Source organism: Buteo buteo, chromosome 27, assembly GCF_964188355.1.
Source record: "Buteo buteo chromosome 27, bButBut1.hap1.1, whole genome shotgun sequence".
Taxonomy (NCBI): domain Eukaryota; kingdom Metazoa; phylum Chordata; class Aves; order Accipitriformes; family Accipitridae; genus Buteo; species Buteo buteo.
The window spans coordinates 4,119,474-4,136,462 of record NC_134197.1 but is presented as its reverse complement, the minus strand read 5'-3'; the positions used below and the strand labels follow the sequence as shown (position 1 = coordinate 4,136,462).

Sequence of the window (16,989 nt, the reverse complement as noted above, 5' to 3'; positions counted from 1 at the left end):
TCTTCCTCGTTGAGCACAGGGTTTGCTAAACTACAACCTATCTAGTCCTCTGCAGTTTAAGGAAACTCCCTGAAAATGTATTTGTTTTAAGGAGAAGCAAAGGACAAGTATTTTATTATGTAGTTACCACAAGAACTTGGGTTCATGGAAATACAAAGCAGCTTTACTACAAGACAGTTTAAGGGAGCAAGTCCTTTAAGCACAAGGAAGATACGGGACTTCAGCGTCCTGCTCGCTGCTACTTCTCCCCTGGCTGCTCCTGCACAGCCTCTTCCTTATTGTCATCTACTGCACGTTTCACTGTTCTGTATTTTTCCCAGGGGTGGGGGGTCTCCTCTCCTGCCATTACTTTTAACCACCGATAGTAGTAGCCACGGAAACCATCAATTTTCTCCAGGTATGGGTTCTTTGACTTATACTGCAAACAGAAATCCAACAAAACAAGTTTCTATTAGAACAGAACTCGTTTCAATACCAGCATGCTACTGGTATGCTACTAAAAAGAAACGGCTATCAAGTAACTGTCAGCCAGATCAGACAAACCCAAAGGAAAAAGACTTAGGCAGATGTCTACATTTCCCCTCCCTTGTTGGTGTCCTTCCCAATGCCTTCACACTGACCAGTCGTGGCTACTTACCCTGTCAAATTTCGGAGGGTACTGTGCTGCGAACTCCAGCTGGCGTATGATAACTTCATTGGGAGGCACTTGGTTATTCCTCATGTCTCGCAGGATCTCTGTGAGATAACTGTAATCCAGCTGCCTCACAGCAGCAGCAATGAGGGTGCTGTAGATATACTTGTTGGGAGTTACTCCAGACCTCTGGAAACAACAAACACTACAGTTAAACTTGTTCATCTGCTAGCTAGAGAAGGAAAAGGCGCACAGGCACTTCTTACGCAAGGAGCACAGCTCTCACTCTGGGACCCATGTAGCAGCTTTGGCAGTGCCAGCACACCCCTTCCCGTGAGCCCTCTCCTGTCCCAGTGCAGGCACATGACAGACCACCTGAGCTGGCAGCTATTCTACAGTTGCATGGTTTTGGAGTGAGAACACAACCACTCACCACAGAAACCTCAGCAGGTCTTTTTGGAAGTGTTAATGCTTTGCTTTGCCTCTTCCTGCAGCTCGAACCCCAAGCAGCAGAGGTTTTTTGATTACCTTCATATCTGAGAGTAACTGCAGTCCATCCTTCTCTTGGTGGCAAGCGATCGCCAGGTTACAAAAGGTCGGGAGGTTAGGCGATAGTCCCCTCTTCACTAGGGCTGGCAGCACGCTCTGCAAGATACAAGGGTTGACATCAGTTTCCAAAAAGTCTCACTGTAGCTTTCCAGACAGAGAGCTGAATGTGCTAGAACAGAGTCTGTGAATACTTGGAAATTAAGCCAAGCACTAGTTTGTGGAAAACAGTGTGAGATCCCTGGTTTCTATTGTGCAGAGAGAAACGGGTCTCTCAGCAAAAGACAGGTAATGTCAGAGGCCTGAGGCAAGAAGATGGTGACAGGGCTGAGGTTTTTTTCTCACCTTTGCTCCTTCCAAGTCTCCCTGTTTACTTTTCTTCCTTATTAAAGCGTTAAAGAAGGTCACATCTGCTTTCACTTTACACTCATCTAAGCGTGCCAGCAAAGAGGACTCTGAGGCGCTTTGGGGCTCCACCAGCTCAGCCAGTAACGTAAATGTTTTAATGTTGGGCTCTGCATTGTCCTCTTTCATTTTATTCAAGAAGCCCTCCACGTCCCCCATCAAAGCCAGTCGATCAGATGGTGTGGCCACTGTCCCCAGGGAAACCACGGCTGTGTCAGGCATCCTGGAATCCAGCAAGTTGGGCAGGTTGCAGAAACGCGGCTTCTGGCTTAGGCGTGCTTGTTCCTGCTCCATCTCGTTCTGGCCTCTCCTCGTCAACGCTCCCATCCTGCTGTGAGCTACGTTGGGGCTGTCAAGAGCAGCTGGTTCTGTTTCAGTCTGATTCACATCTTTATTTTGTTGCTGGATCAGTTCTTCAGCCTCCACTGAACTCTCCTGAAATAACTGCTTTTCCATGGCTTCCACATCTAGCTGGACAGCAGCTGCATTCTCAGTTCCCTTCTTCCTCTGATTTTTCACCTTTTCCTTCTGCCTCCCGGGTGCAAGCCTTAGCTGAGACGAGTTCTCATCGGTCGACCTGAGCAGGAGTTCAGAAGCCACGACTGGATCGCCTATCCCACAGTCTCTCGCAGCACGCAGCATCAAATTGTACGTGTGGCTGTCGCCCTTTATTCCAAGTTTAGTCATTTGTTTCCAAACCTGAAGAGGGGAAGATAAACACCAGATGTACATGATATTAAGTAACAGGAGCACTTCTAGCAGATTGTAAAGCGTATCTGTTAGCAGTATCTGCTTGCAGAAAAGGAGTGAGTTTACAGCATGACAAGGTGAGATGCCACTGGACAGTGAACAGCCACCTTGAGCTAGTACAGGCCTGTGAGATCACCCGGGGCAGTTTACCAGCGTACGAGACATCCTGATGGAAGTCTAGTTTACAGAACTTCTCCTAGGAAGAGCTGAACAACTCCTATTTCATCAGCTCTGAGCAACCCGCTGCCTCCTGTGTGTTCAAGTGACGAGTTACAATACAGAAGCACTTTTTCCTCCCCACTTAGAACATGAAGACAAACCTGTAAGGCATATCGGAAGCCGTTTTCACTGTCTTTTATGCAGCCCATGAGAAGGAAGCTGAAGGTCTCGGCTGTGAGAACATGGCCCTTGTGCACAATTTCCTAAAAGAGCAGAGAGAGCATTAAACTTCCCAGTTACCAGAGAAAGAGTCAGTCGCAACTGGCTGTGAAGCTCAAATACTGCTGTTGTCTTCTGGGGATACAGCAGCAACAAAGCATTGGGTGAACTCCCAGTGCTGTGAGCAGAACGGTTGCTCCAGCAGAAAGAGAGCCCTGAAACGCCTGCACAGATCCTAGCTTCTCCCTGATGGGAGCTACAGGGAATTTGCGGCAGGAACCGCAATCCTTTTAGCTATTCTTCCAAGAAGAGCTGCTGTAAGAGCTTTAAAAGGAGCTAGGTATCAACATATGGGTCTTCAAAACGAGGAATGGAGACAGACACAGTAGCTGCAAACCCCACAAAAACTTTGTTCGATAAGTCTTTGACACACCTGACCAGAGTTTAAAAGCCAACCTCTGCAGCTGCCTCCTTTTATGTACTTAAGCTTAATATTTGGTATGTGCCATTGTATGAGACCAAGGATCAATGAAATGTAAATACAAGACCTGTAACCACCTCTGCTGGAAATGAAATAAAAAAAGTCTACGCAATGCGGCAACTTCCAGGAGCTTTAACCAGAGCAGACTACACTTAATACGAGAAAAGTCACGTATTTACCTTCAGTACATCGAAGCACATCCTGAGATCTGAGCACAGGGCACAGACCTTCAGCAGCGCATGGTAGGTGATCAGGTTCAGCTCTTTGTTTTTGCTCTTTAGCTGCTCCCTTAATTTGAGAGCGCTCTGCAGGCCGGAGTCTTTCCACGGCGATTCGGCACAGGCATTGAACAGGGCTGTGTAAGTGGCCTCGGTGGGAGTTAAGCCTCGTTTTTTCATCTAAGGGAAGAGAAGAAAAATTTGAACTGGCTTTTTAGGAAAGGACTTTTAGAATTTCTTCACTTATTTTTTAGAGTTTCAGGCTAAGAAGGTGCAAACAGTAACTCAAAGGCATTTTGGACACAAAGCAACATGACCAAATGCTTGAATCGGTTTCAGCTTAGAACACGTAAGGAAGGTCTGAAAGAGGGGAGAATGTAAACCTACATCATTGTAGAGCCTGAATGCCTTCTTCACGTAGCCAACCCTGCCACAGCCGCCAATTAGAACAGTGTAATTGCTTTCTTCCGGCCACACACGATCTTCCTTCAACATCTGCACCTCAAACAGCTCCAGAGCCTCCGCCAGCTACAGGGAAGAGGAAAATCCAGGATGAGAATCAATTACAATGGGTATTAACATAAGCAGCTGTGGGCCAGTTGCGGTAGAAGGCCCACAGAGCACAGGATTCCTCACTAGCTCTTATTTTACTTCTTTCTGTGAAGATACTAAGCGATAGGATGATACAGATGGGACGGAGTTGCATCTTTCATCGATGCTATTAAAAACCAATTAAGCAAAGAGCTGGGAATGCACCTTGTCATCTTTGATGAGGGCTTTGCATTTTAAGAAGTACCAGTACGGGGTGTTCCTGGGACCGCGTCGAGGTTTTCTTTCCGGTTCTTCCTCTCCCTCTCCTTGAAGCTTTAAATTCTGAAAGCGTGATGTGGTTTTGTGATAATATTTTCGAGAAGAAAATTTATTAGACAGCGTGCCGAACTCCACGCCTTCATCCTCCTCTTCCTCCTCCCCAACAGCTTCAGCGCTGCTGCCGGCTTCGTCCTCTCTCAAGTCGCTACCGGGCAGCTTGCAGGACGCCTGTGAGGAGCGGAACGGCCTCCAGCCGTTCAGCGGCCCCTCACCCGCGGACCGGAGCAGGCGCGGCGCCTTCCCGGGCTGCTCGGGACCTGCCCACCACCCCGTCGGGAGACCGGAGGAGACCCAACAGCACCGCGAGGCGAAAAGGAGCCGCATAGACCTCATGGTGTGCCCGTAGCCACCGGGAAGAGGCGGCAGAGCGGGGACGCGCCCGGCCCGGTCCCCGCTCCCCTCAACCAGCGCCGCCTGCGCGGAACGGAAGGGGCGGGAACGAAGCCGAGTTTGCCCCCAGCTGGTTGGTGGAGAGAGCCGGGGAAGGGGGCGGGGCGCCCGCGCGCTGCCCGCCGGGCCGTAAGGTCAGAGGTGAACTCCCGGCATTCCGCGGGAGGGCGGCGCGGGGCGGCGAGGTGCTGCCGCCGCCGCCTCCTCCCCTCACCTCAGGCGCTGCCGGCGAGGAGCGGAGCGGGCCGGGCCGGGCCAGCCCGGGCCCGGCCGCCCGCTGCCACCACCGCTACCACCGCCACCATCACCACCGCCACCATACCTCCCCTTCCTTCCCGCTGCCGCCGCCCCCCAGCCGCCACCATGCAGGAGCTCATCGCCAGCGTGGACCACATCAAGTTCGACCTGGAACTGGCCGTGGAGCAGCAGCTGGGGGCGCAGCCGTTGCCCTTTCCCGGCATGGACAGTGCGTGCGGGCGCAGGGCGCTGCGCGGTTCCTTCTTCCCCGGGGTGCTCGGGGCAGGCTCTTGGTGCCTGTCGGGGGGGGGGGAGGGAGGGAGGTTTGAGGGGATCTGAGCGCCTTGCTCAGGTCTCCTGCGTAGATCCGCCCAACTTCTGCGCTCCCTGCGAGGTTTCCGTCTTAATTCGGGTGTTTGTCTTTCCTACTTAATGAAGTCTGTAGTTAGTAGCCAGCCAGGCTGGAAAATTAAAGTTGAGGCATTATCGTGAATAAACATCGCTGTCCTGCACGATACTTTATTATTTTTTTTCATTCCCTTTTGATAGATGAGGCATTGCGATGGCAGGGAGACTTCGTCTTTAGGTATATCCCTGGCCCGGTCTCTAAACCTTTTCATCCAGTCTAATAATCTGGCACGGGTAGTCTTAGGGGACTCGCCATTTGCTGAAATTTTCTGGCCAGGCTACTAAACTTGCGTTTTAACTCCCTCAAATGTTGTAGTTTCCGTTGGTCAGGATCAGCAAGGGGTAACACGCTAATGGTTGTTTCAGGCTGTTCTGGTCAAAAAGTCTAAGACTGTCGTTGCCAGGGCTGTAAATACAGGGTTCACTGACATGATTGACCTAACAGCGCAGGAAAACCCAGTCAACAAAACCTAAGTATCTGAAAAGCAAAACAAGCACCTGTGCAAATTCCTCTTGGTGTCCCCCAAGAAGAATACAGGTATTTGTGAGGGCCAGACTTGAACAAGGAACTTACGTGGGAAAGTAAATTCCCCAAACCAAAACACTGTTTTTCTTTTGATGTTGAGGACCAGAGTGTCTTGGTGGGGAAGGAAGTATTTTAAAAGTTGTCATGAAACTTTGTTAAAATGGATTATGTTTCTTTGCTCTCTCTGCAGAATCAGGCGCAGCTGTCTGTGAATTTTTTTTAAAAGCAGCCTGTGGAAAAGGCAAGTAATATTTCCAATACAATTGGGGGAGGAGGGGGGGAACTAGATTTTCTAGCACTGTCTACAGTACTCTTCTTTTTTGTAAAGATGAGGGGATATCCTAGATTGAGTATAAAACTGAAGGATGTTGGAATAACGGCAGCAGTTGTGAAATAATGGTGGTGTTTTCAAGAAGCTGGGAGGTGAATAAAAAAAGCTACCGGTAAAGGAAGGCTTGAACTTACCACGCACAGATGTTGCTGTGGATGTGCCTGTATTAGCTGCTGTGGTTCGTGGTTGCCAGAATTAAGAGCTGGAGACTACGTTGCTTCGCTCGTTAGAGAGTAACGTAAGGCTTGTCTGGAACTCCCAGTTTCGCTATTGCCACTAAAGGCTGAATTCATAAGAAAAAGTGATGTCTTCTGAAAGCCCTCTTGCAGAGGGGAACAAAGTGTTGCTGTTGCCCTGTGCCTTCTTGTGCCGCTGGTTTTAACTGTTCTTTTTTGCCTTCTCCTTGCCCCATCCTTCTGCAGGAGGCATGTGCCCATTCCGACACATCAGCGGGGAAAAGACAGTTGTTTGCAAACACTGGCTACGAGGACTGTGCAAAAAGGGAGACCAGTGCGAGTTTCTGCACGAGTATGACATGACCAAGATGCCTGAGTGTTACTTCTACTCCAAATTTGGTAAGGGGCATTGTAGCTCCTACTTAGTGTTCCTTGCTGTGTGGGAGTCTAGTGAAGAGGATCCTGATACATCCCTCTCGTCCGTCTTCAGAGCATTACAGTTCTTCTGTGTCCAATGATGCCGTTAGATTGTAATTTTTCAGATATGCTTAGTCCTTCACCTTATTATCCCCCCAAATTTGTGACTTATCGTAGATGTCTTCTCTCTCAAGAGCTTGTCCCTTGGGGGAAGAGGGGGGAAGTTCCAAGTTTTTACTGGGTTTTATGCCTTATGTTCTGTTTTGGGCATGAGATGAGTAGGCTGAGCAGTTGGTCTTTGCATGACTCTTATTTTGGGGAGTTGATGAGCAGCAGAGGGCATGGGGGTGCAAAACTTTTATGCACTTGCTTTCCAGCTCTGGAGATCTGGACATAATGAGGCAACTTGCTGTCAGAAACTTACAGTCTTGTAGGTTTCCTTGGATTGAGGTTAGTGTGCAATTTGTAGTTTCTCCACGCTTCTGGTGCACTAAATGTTTGGTTTTTGTTATCATGACTGCTCTTTCAAATTTAGTTTCCGCATTGTTTTTAAAAGCACACATAAATAATCCAGTCTGGTAGAACTTTACTCACCGGGGGCAAGTCCTTGGTGTTCTTCATCTAGGTTAAGGCAGGCAGTAAGACTGTTGTGCCTAAACTTATAAATGTTGGTAACAGCTTTGTGGGAGCTACATGATCCAGGTAATGTTTTGAGAGTCATTTGATCTCGAACCTGCACAATTGACTAAGAAGTGTGTTTGCCTTTGGTACAGGGGAATGCAGTAACAAAGAATGTCCATTCTTGCACATTGACCCGGAGTCTAAGATCAAAGACTGTCCCTGGTATGACAGAGGCTTCTGTAAACATGGTATGTATGTCATGCAGTTGCTGCTTCTGTGGCTATAATCAAGGGTAGGGTGTTGCTATTCTTTCTTTGCGTGATCTGCTTGTGTACCTGCTACTGCTGAGTGCTGGGGTATGTATATGTGGAACGTGAACTACTGAGCTTTGTGTTGCAGGTCCCCTCTGCAGACACCGACACACTCGAAGAGTAATTTGTGTGAATTACCTAGTAGGATTCTGTCCAGAGGGGCCCACCTGTAAATTCATGCAGTGAGTATGCTTCCAGGCTTGTCCTGTAATCTCGTGTTTCCTTTGTAATCCGGTGTATGTCAAATGAGGCTGCTCCAGTGCTTCCCAATGGCTTTGGAGATTTGGCCAATGTTTAGTTTGTTGGACCGATTTGAGGATATGGGGCAGCGTCTCTTCAGGGAGTTACCAGTAAGACTCTAGAGTGGTGATCAGATGCCACCAGTGCAGTGGGATCACATGGGCTTACATTCCAGAATACCTTACAGGTAGAGGGATGTGCTACATACTGGATTGTCATTTTTGTATACGTAATTGCTGAGCATCAGAATGCAAAGAGGAGTGGGGAGGGGGAGGTCCATTTCCTGTGAGCCAAATTTAATTGGCTGAATGTTTGTTTTGTTGTTTGGAGTTACTTGACTGAGCTGATGGTAAAATGTTGGCATATGATTTGAGAATCAATTTTCTTGTTTCCATCTAAACCAGCCCTCGGTTTGAACTGCCAATGGGAACCACAGAGCAACCACCACTGCCTCAACCGACACAAACACAGCAAAAGGTACACAATCCCCCTGCCTCCCCTACACGCCCACTCTCAAAGCATTTCCCACAGCACTTTAAAAGAGGGTATATTGTCTAGTGGTCAAAACTGGACACCTGGATCTGGTTTGCTGGAAAGTCTTGGAGAAAGACTCACTGAATGAAGGAAAACCTTTCCTATTTCACAACAGGGTGTGATAGTCTTTTGTAATTAAGAACTTGGAGACAAATCCTAATAAACCGCAAAGCACCGTCCCTTCTTTTTCCTCTTCCCAGCTCTCTAATGTCCGCTGTCTGATCACAATGGACTGCTGCTGCCTTTGTCCTGGGACTGTGGTGTTTTGCTTTGTTCTGTTGCTCCCCTCGCCCTGGTTAACCTTCTCAGTCATTAGTACTGTCCTCCAGCTTAGAGGCCAGCAGTGGCAGTTCTGTTGCTTGGGGCACTGCCTGGAAGGGAGGGTGCTATGCAAGAATTAAGCAGTGAGAAACCCCAAGTGCCATTATAGTGATGAAAGCCCTACAATTGCTCCAACTTTACGTGGAGATGTAGTCACAGAATGCTCCCACATTACATAGAAGCACATCATATGTGCTTGTGCAGCAATCTGCTAGTTTTTGTAATCTGCGTGACATCTCTCAGGGACAGCAGTGGTATTTTAGCAGCCTAAACCTACTCTCTAAATCTGCTTTCCAGAGAAAAGCAGAATCTCTGGGCTTTGTAAGCCTCACTGCTTGATTTCTTCTCTCTGGTGCTCCAGCTGGCAGAGCACCCACACACAGATTTGGAGGAAAATTGATCATTTGATATATGGGGTGCTCTTTTCCCTTCTTAACAAAATAACAACCATAAAGGACTTTATCCTCGATGCACTTAACAAGTCAGAACTCTTCTCCTAACCAACAGAGGACACCCCAAGTCATTGGAGTCATGCAGTCTCAAAATAACAACACTGGGAACAGAGGACCCCGGCCATTGGAGCAGGTCACCTGCTACAAGGTAATTCAGAGGGGAGGGAGATGAGGAGGGAAAGCAGAGGGTGCTAGGTTTAAGAAGTACAGAGTGCATGTCACCTGGACTACATCATGCTGCTTTCCTGCTGGTTGCTTGTCACGGGCAAAGGAACGCAGGGTGTTGGTCCTGCAAAAGGTTTTTTTCACTGTGTAAGCAGGTTCATGAAATGTGCACTCTGCTCAATAGATATTGTGTTTTGGTGCGTGGATACAGCTGTGGGAATTGGCATTGAGTTCTGAGGCCTCTAGGTCGCTGGTTTGCCAGCTCACAGACTTGCTGTGACAATTAAGGCTGTTGTAGGACAGACTTTGCTTGTCTGCTAATAAATAGGAAACGCTACCACAACGACAGTTAAAGGAGACTGCTGAACTGTATTTTTCAAAGTAAGAGTTAATACTAGTTTTGTCTCATGAGTTAATTTGCTTACACTTGGTGACTGTAGAAAGATTTTAATCTCCCCTGTTAGCCTGGAAGGTCCTTGTGAGTAACAGAAATTGAATATGCAAAGACTGTTCAGCATTTCAGCTGTAAATGCACCCCGTCGCTGTCAAACCAAGGAATGAGCTATTCACCTTGGTTGCTCATTAGGGAGCACCAGCAAAACTTTTGACACATTGAGCTTCCATCTCTCTCTCTTTTTCCACAAAAGCCCCAACCCTAGCCACTAGAAAAAGGCAAAGAATCTTCCTGTCCCATCAGCTTTGACAGTTACATTGTTGTACATGCCAACTTCTGTGTCTTAGTGCTTGTTTGGGTAAAAATTACTGTGACTGGACAGGGATATTAAGTAGCTGAATCCATTTCACTGAAAACCTTTAATAGCTGCTTATTATTTTAGCTACAAGTAAATTACGTATCTGAAGCATGCTGTTGCACCAGATCCTGGCATTTCTCTCTGGGCTTGAATAACTTCAAGGTGCAAAGTCATGAATCTCTTGTTCAGATGCATTTTTCTTTGTCTAATTCAGGATAACTGATCAGGAGAGTCGCCATAGATCTGTGATGTAGTGCTTATCAGAGGGAGTAGTCTTGGAAGCCTCCAGTGTTGAAATTCTTGTGTGTTACTTTGTTGTTCGTAGCAGTGCGCTGAGAGCTCTCTCCTTTGTAGTGCGTTATAACAACATGGCATCAGGTTGCTCTCAGCACAGAAGCAGCTTTTGCTCCAAAGAGTGGAAATAGCCCATAAATGGTGTCCCTTGTGACACCATGTTTCATTTCACCCGCTAAATACTGCATATTCCATATGTGGAAAAGCTTCCAAATCAGGACAGTTGCCAGCTACCTTAATAAAGGCAGCTAGAGGAAAAAAGCTGTAAATGTGTAATAATTCCTCTCTCTCTCTCTCTCTCTCTTTTAGTGTGGTGAAAAAGGTCATTATGCCAACAGATGCACCAAAGGACATCTGGCCTTTCTCAGTGGACAGTGAAAGAGCAAAACGAAGAGTGCAAGGGAGCTATTAACACTGAGAAAAGGTTTCTGCCTAGCACTATGTCTTGAACTATTAATCAGGTTGTTTTTTTAATGCCATTACTGAAAGAACTGGTCAGAGGCTGGCTGCTGCTAAGCAACGTTTTTGTAATTGTCCACAACTTTTTTTTAGGTTTTAACCTTTTTAAAATTTTGGTCTCTGCCTGTTTTCATTGAGCCCTTGTGAAAGGTAGATCTAAAAGCCAGTAGATGCGCAAACCCCTCACCGGTGCAGCAGTCTACGTAAACGCATCTTACGCCAGTGTTTCTTTAAAGTGTTTTCCTTCTGCCACTTCTCTTTGGAGAACCTGCAGCGTTTCAGCCCTCCCTGTGGAAGCAGGAAGACTGACTGGGAAAGCTAATGCTTGAAATGCCTTCCCTTCAGTGAGGAAGCAGGGATTCTGCTGTCCTGTAGCTCCTAAAAACTGAAGTTGTGTTCCCAGGTCCAGCCTGTTGTAGTCAATAAGCTTGTCCTGGTGGCTGACTTAACACATCATGTACATCAGGCTGTAAAACTCTCGTCCACTTGCTTTGTTTCTGTGCTTCTTGCTATACTGAAGGTTAGAAATTAATCTTCTGGGTGAGAACTGATCAAGGGGAGAATAAATTGGCATCTCTGTGGTTAGCCAAACAATAGGAACAATGATTGTAGGAAAGCCGCATCTGTGCTCATTTTCCATTTGCAAAAAGCAAGGAGGGAAATGAACACTTGAAGAGTAGGAATAGAAGAGCCTTGTCTCAGCCCCCCCATCGTCCAGCTCACACTGAGCAGGTATTTCCATAGCCTAGAAAAGACCAAGAAGTGGAGATGTGTATTCTTAGAGAATACTGCTTTTAAAAGTGGTAGAGCATTCTTCTGAGAGCAATTTTTCCAAGCCAAAACCCATTCATTTTGTGAGAAGACTATTTCAAAAGGGCCAATGATAAAATGTGAATTAAAAAAAAAAAAGTGCACCTACAATGTGAGCCTTATTGATTCTAACCCATCTTTCATGTGCTGACTGCCTTTATACTTTGTTTTTATTGAAATGTACTGATGGAAAAAGCTGGCTGTGAATTTATTTTTTTTAAGAACAAGGTCATATGACTAGATTAAGAGAAGTGACCAGAGCCTATGTTGGTTTGAATGACTGTGGTTATTTCACTGTGGGGAGTCGGAGTCAGTCAAAATAGAAGTTTCATGTCTAAGTGACTATGGTATGACAGACCATCAGACACTTCTCACAGTGGCCAAAATTTGAGATGCATTATCTGTGTTTAACTAGGCACGTGTAAAAGGAACCAAGACACTTCGGTGCCTGGCTACCTTCCTGATCTAATTCAGGAGTTTCTGGTCTTCACTATCTGAACAGATGTTTTCTGAAACTGAAAGCTTTCCTGTTACCACTGAATCTCTTGAGAATCTTCATATGCCTCAAGAAGTGGTTTTCACTCTCCCTCCTATTCAGAAAAGGATCCTGCAGGCTGTACCTGCAATGCCCAGCTGCAGGTGCGAGTGTCAGCAGGTAGTGTTGGGACAGTGGGATGCACTTGCTTAGGGGGTTGCTCGAGGAAGGCTCTCAGCAGGGGCCAAACCCACAGATGTTCCTTTAAGCTCCATTTATCTACATCATGTCTCCTGTTAAACTTCTCACCGCTGCATTTAAGTCAAGAAGCAAAGTCTTCCTTCATTTTAACTTCATGGACCATTAAAGTTCTTTTAAGCTCATACCCCTTCAGAATAACCTTTGAGCTTCTTTTGGTAATGAAAGTAGGTATCGTTTTCATAGAAATTTTGGGTTATTGGAGGTAAGAAGCATTAGAATCCCAGTGACAGAATGGGAGTTGCAGACCTCCTTAAAGCTAAACCAATCTCGTCTCAAGACAGTGCTCCAAAATGATGGAAAACTGCCCAAACACCTACAGCCCCCAGGTGACAGCCTGACTGAGAAACACATGGCCACACCAACAAGACACCTAAAGCTCAGATATTCTTTCAAATCAAAATATTACCTCCTTTCAGCTAGTTGTCCAACCTGTACATAATGGCCATTAAGAAGCAAACCAATGCTTTTTTACTTCTATTAAACAGTTAAATAGGAATTGATTGTAATAGTTTTCCCGAGTTCATAAGGTAACCCAAGTAGCAGATGTTTTCCCAACCATCTCTGAACTTAGCCTTCAGGGCTGAAAGTCTTAAGATGACAAACTCATTTGCACAGTACAATTAACAAGCCAGCTATGAGTGTCAACTCAGTAAACGTAGTGTGTATGCGCTTTATTATTGGTCATAATAGTACAGTTTTTAATATGAATAGTTCTGATGTCTTCTGTCAGGGTAACTGTTCCAGTAGCCAAGTCTGTTCAAGAGCTGTACCTTCACTTTCTGAAATTCACACTTCAGTGGTACTTCCTGTGGCGGTCATGCTCTGTATCATTCAAAGTAAAGCAAGTTAATTTTACTGAAGTCACAAGAAAAAAAAACACCACACCTGAAATTACAGGGAAAAAAAGCACTCCACAAAAATCACAGCATGTGGTTTCTAAGTACTGTCAGGTCAGGCAGGCAACAAGATCTAAGTTTTCTTTGTCACCAAGAAAATACTGGCCATCTGATAACTTACTGACTAAGCATTCAGGTTCCCTATGGCTAAAAAGTTTGCTTGCCCACAGTCTCGGATTCAAGCAGCAATGGTTAGCACAGTCTTTCATTTTATTTCTAAAAGCAGCAGCAGATTGTTTTTATTGCCCCAAGCACTCTTTCAAGCTGCCCTATACACACTCAGCCATATTGCTTTTACTTACTCAGGTGACTGTAGCTCCAGATGTAGCTGACAACAACATAACCTGCAAGCACCATTGAGAGACCACCAAGCCCCCCTTTCTTGACGTTGATATATTTATTGTAGTATCTGTCGTAACCTGTGTAGGAGAAAAGTTTTCATAGCAGCCAGATGAGCTGCATATTTTTCTGTCTCAGAAAGAAGCAGACTGATTTCACAGAACTTCAGGAAATTGTTTCTAATGAAACATCTGAGGGTCTCAGAAGCAAGTCTGAGAGAAAACAACCCGTCTCTTAGTTAAGCAAGGTGAACTCAAGTTAGTAGCACTAAACCCTAAAAAAGGAAAAAAAAGCCCATTAGAATTTTTCCCTAAACATTATTATGACCTTCATGAGATCAAGCTGCTTTGGAATTATCTAATTCTTTCACACTAGTGTATATACATTATGTAGACACCGGCCTTTGATATTGTGTGTTTAAATCTGCCTGAATGCCATATCTGTAACTATAGCAAAGGGCATCAGTCAAAACTTTTGCCAAGTGATCTGTAAAAGCCCTGTGTCCTTTCTTACCATCTTTAGGGATCGCTTGCTTTCTTTTTAAATTTACTTGTGATGTTGGGAAACCTCAAGATTTTCAGCAACTAGGTTGAGGACTAAGGTCACCATATTTCCTCTTTATACCAGAAGGAATACTGAAAACAAACCTCTGGTGGATAAAGCCCATGCCAGAAACAAATTTACAGATGGGAGCACAAGATGCAACACGAGGCATTGTTTTGGAAAAGCAAAAATTGCCCCGAAGCAGCCCCTCTACTGCCGGATCCCTCTGCCACGGCCAAGATCCGCTCCAGCAGCCAGAGATGCTTATACACTGATCTGCCTAGCTCCGTCAGGAGAAGGGATTCACACCCTCCAGGTCTTCGCCGGCCGAGGGGGTGCGGAGCTGTTTCGGCAGGGCGGGCGGGCCCCCTCCCCTCAGCCCCCCTCACCTCTCCGCAAGGCCCCCAGGATGCCACCGGGGGTGAAGTCTCTCATAGCCAGCCAGGTGGGCAGCTGGCCCAGCTTCACGTCCATCAGCTTCATGTCCTTGAGAGGAGCTGCGGCACAGAGAGAGACACAGCCCGGTCAGAGGGGAAGGGAAGGAAAGAGCCGCGGTCACCTTGGCGGCCCGCCTCACTCACCCGGCGGCTGCGCCATCTTGCCGCTGCTGCTCTGCGCCGCCGCGGGGGCAGGCGGGAAGGGGCGGGCCGCTGAGGCTCACGGGAAGAAGGTCAGGCGGGATTCCCGGATGTTGGGGCGGGTGGCGAAGGGCTGGCGCCATGTTGGGCGGGTCGCGCTGAGGAGGTGTTGGCCCCGGTGTCGCCTTGTCCCCTTCCCCATCTCCTCACCGAGGGGGGGGGGGGTTCGGTTCCCCAATGGGGGCTTCACACTTTGCCTCAGTTGCCACAGGCGCTGCGTCGAGGCCTGTTGTGTCTGAGGGCCTGTCACAGGGCTGGGGGCACCCTGAGGGGTTTTCCCTCCCTGTCCCGCTCCAGCAGGCCTCCTCCGCGGACGGGACCCTTGTCAGGAGACCCTGCCCAGCCGAGGCTCCATGACTTGTGAAGGCTGTTGTCCGATGCCCCAGGGCAGGCCAGCACCTTGCTTCTTCATCCCCGCCGTACGTTGCGGTCTGTCGGGTGCCAGCGCTTGCCAGGGCTGCGGAGGTGAAGGCTCCTGCAGATTGTGAAAACAGCAGAGAGAAAAATTAACAGGTCTTCATCAGCACCGTCATGAGACTTCATCAGCAGTCTTCTGGGGGCTGCTGATGTCCCACGAATCAACCTTTTCCAGCGTGCTCTGAAGAAGTGGCAACTCTTAACACTGTAAATGTGCCTTCACAGATAACATATACTGTGACATACATTTAAATTTGTTATTGTATGTTGTAACGTAAGAAGTGAGGGCTTCTCAGACCTCTTCCAGGGGTCACCTGCCCTCTCCTGCAGTCTTCTTAGGTGGCTTCAAGGCGAGAGGAGGAATGTTAGCCTGTATTTTTCACAGGGATTAGGTGACAGGTGAATAATGTATCGTGTGGTCCCATTTCAGTGCTCACTCAGGACTTTTCCCTGTGGTAATATGCTGCATTTTACTACAGCTCCTCTGGAAGGATGTCAAAGGCAAAAGGAGAGGCAGGGTCTGCGTATACAGTGGAAGTAAACCTGCATAACCAGAGTGGTGAAAGAGGTAACGCATGGATAAAGACAACTTTTGCCATCCTGCAATAGGAAAGAGCCACCCAGACCTATTTCTTGTTCCCAAGCGTCTTTCTGGGGGATTTAGCACACACAGGCCCCCAGAAGGTCCCCCCTGGGCAGACCAAACACCTGCGGAGCTGGCTGTGGTGGGAGCAGGATGGGTTATGGGGGAGAGGACTCCAGCAGGTGTCACTCGCACTTAGCAGAATGCAGCTGCTGGAAAGATGCTCTCATTAGCCTGACCTCTAGAGGTTTTAAAGCGTTATCATTCAGGTTCATAAAATAGTGTCAGGTTTTGTTGTTGTTTATTGTGGTGAATGTGAAAAGCAAAGTGATACAGCAGTAAACAGGGAGCAGCCATCCACCGCTGTTTCTGACAGGTCAGCCAGGACCCCACATTTCCTAGATATTAAATCTCCGTCCCACAGAGGACTGTTAGAACGGATCAGAGACGATGAAGACTAAAGTAAGGACGCTGAAGGGGGCCCACAGGGCTCCTACATAGACACTGAGCTACTAATCTCCACAGCTTTTACTTCTCTTAGGTCGCAGAGTCTTATTCCACATGCCTTCCTCCTGCCACTGCAGGATTCTTGCATTATAATCTGTAGGGTTTGTCTTACCTGGTGTTAAATGAGTTGAGGCATGGGACCTCTGTTGTCTCAAGAGGTATGGTACTCTGTAATGCATCTTACTCAGAGGCTGGTCTACGTGTCTAGCTTCAGCCTCTATTTTACTGAAATTAATTTTTTTATATTGAATAGTGCTCTCCCATAATATAAAAATAAAAGCAGAAAGAATAGATTACCACCTATTTTTTCTTTCACTTATTAACAGAAAGTAGGATTAGGGAAGTATAGTGTACCTGATCACTTGAAGAAAGGGGTCCAAATTTAGTCTCTGTTAAATGGGTTAAAAATCCCCTTATTAAATTATCCTTTATTGTTGGACTTTACTGGTAACTGTCATTTTATTGCTGAAGTGTCCCCTGATGAACTACTATGTGGCCTTTTTACAGTACTTGCATAAAAGCATGCTTCAAACTTGCTTCCCTCATTCTTGCAAGGCAACTTATTGTTTTAAATAGGATTACTCATGCAAGGCAGATTAATTCACCT

General features: G+C 46.9%; 3 protein-coding genes across 3 annotated transcripts; 1 reads left to right on the top strand and 2 right to left on the bottom strand.

Annotated features, from left to right (window-relative positions):
- Positions 1-74: 74 nt before the first annotated feature.
- Positions 75-4,722, bottom strand: PTCD1 (pentatricopeptide repeat domain 1). The gene is made up of 8 exons (XM_075058924.1): positions 4,166-4,722; positions 3,797-3,937; positions 3,371-3,589; positions 2,653-2,754; positions 1,523-2,281; positions 1,160-1,276; positions 638-820; positions 75-418 (listed from the first exon to the last, which is right to left on the bottom strand). Exons 1-8 carry the CDS (start codon positions 4,610-4,612, stop codon positions 239-241), a joined length of 2,148 nt encoding a protein of 715 aa, XP_074915025.1. The 5' UTR covers positions 4,613-4,722; the 3' UTR covers positions 75-238.
- Positions 4,723-4,812: 90 nt separating this feature from the next.
- On the top strand, positions 4,813-11,922 carry CPSF4 (cleavage and polyadenylation specific factor 4). The gene is made up of 8 exons (XM_075058926.1): positions 4,813-5,135; positions 6,031-6,081; positions 6,594-6,746; positions 7,538-7,633; positions 7,785-7,878; positions 8,341-8,413; positions 9,299-9,391; positions 10,764-11,922. Exons 1-8 carry the CDS (start codon positions 5,033-5,035, stop codon positions 10,830-10,832), a joined length of 732 nt encoding a protein of 243 aa, XP_074915027.1. The 5' UTR covers positions 4,813-5,032; the 3' UTR covers positions 10,833-11,922.
- Positions 11,923-13,115: 1,193 nt separating this feature from the next.
- On the bottom strand, positions 13,116-14,886 carry ATP5MF (ATP synthase membrane subunit f). Its single transcript, XM_075058930.1, has 4 exons — positions 14,819-14,886; positions 14,627-14,734; positions 13,658-13,774; positions 13,116-13,281 (listed from the first exon to the last, which is right to left on the bottom strand). The coding sequence occupies exons 1-4, from the start codon at positions 14,832-14,834 to the stop codon at positions 13,253-13,255; spliced, it is 270 nt and encodes an 89-aa protein (XP_074915031.1). The 5' UTR covers positions 14,835-14,886; the 3' UTR covers positions 13,116-13,252.
- Between the last annotated feature and the right edge of the window lie 2,103 nt (positions 14,887-16,989).

Excerpts from the sequence above, each read along its gene's own strand:
- PTCD1 (XM_075058924.1), bottom strand. The coding sequence starts at position 4,612 with ATGAGGTCTATGCGGCTCCTTTTCGCCTCGCGGTGCTGTTGGGTCTCC. Across the intron at positions 3,938-4,165 it reads CCCTCATCAAAGATGACAAG|CTGGCGGAGGCTCTGGAGCT; the intron begins GTGCATTCCCAG and ends TCTTCCCTGTAG. Across the intron at positions 821-1,159 it reads AGTTACTCTCAGATATGAAG|AGGTCTGGAGTAACTCCCAA; the intron begins GTAATCAAAAAA and ends TGTTGTTTCCAG.
- CPSF4 (XM_075058926.1), top strand. The coding sequence starts at position 5,033 with ATGCAGGAGCTCATCGCCAGCGTGGACCACATCAAGTTCGACCTGGAA. Across the intron at positions 6,747-7,537 it reads TTACTTCTACTCCAAATTTG|GGGAATGCAGTAACAAAGAA; the intron begins GTAAGGGGCATT and ends CCTTTGGTACAG. Across the intron at positions 7,634-7,784 it reads CAGAGGCTTCTGTAAACATG|GTCCCCTCTGCAGACACCGA; the intron begins GTATGTATGTCA and ends TTTGTGTTGCAG.
- ATP5MF (XM_075058930.1), bottom strand. Across the intron at positions 13,775-14,626 it reads CCTGGGGGCCTTGCGGAGAG|GTTACGACAGATACTACAAT; the intron begins GTGAGGGGGGCT and ends TCTCCTACACAG. Across the intron at positions 13,282-13,657 it reads CTGGAGCTACAGTCACCTGA|AGCATGACCGCCACAGGAAG; the intron begins GTAAGTAAAAGC and ends TGAATGATACAG.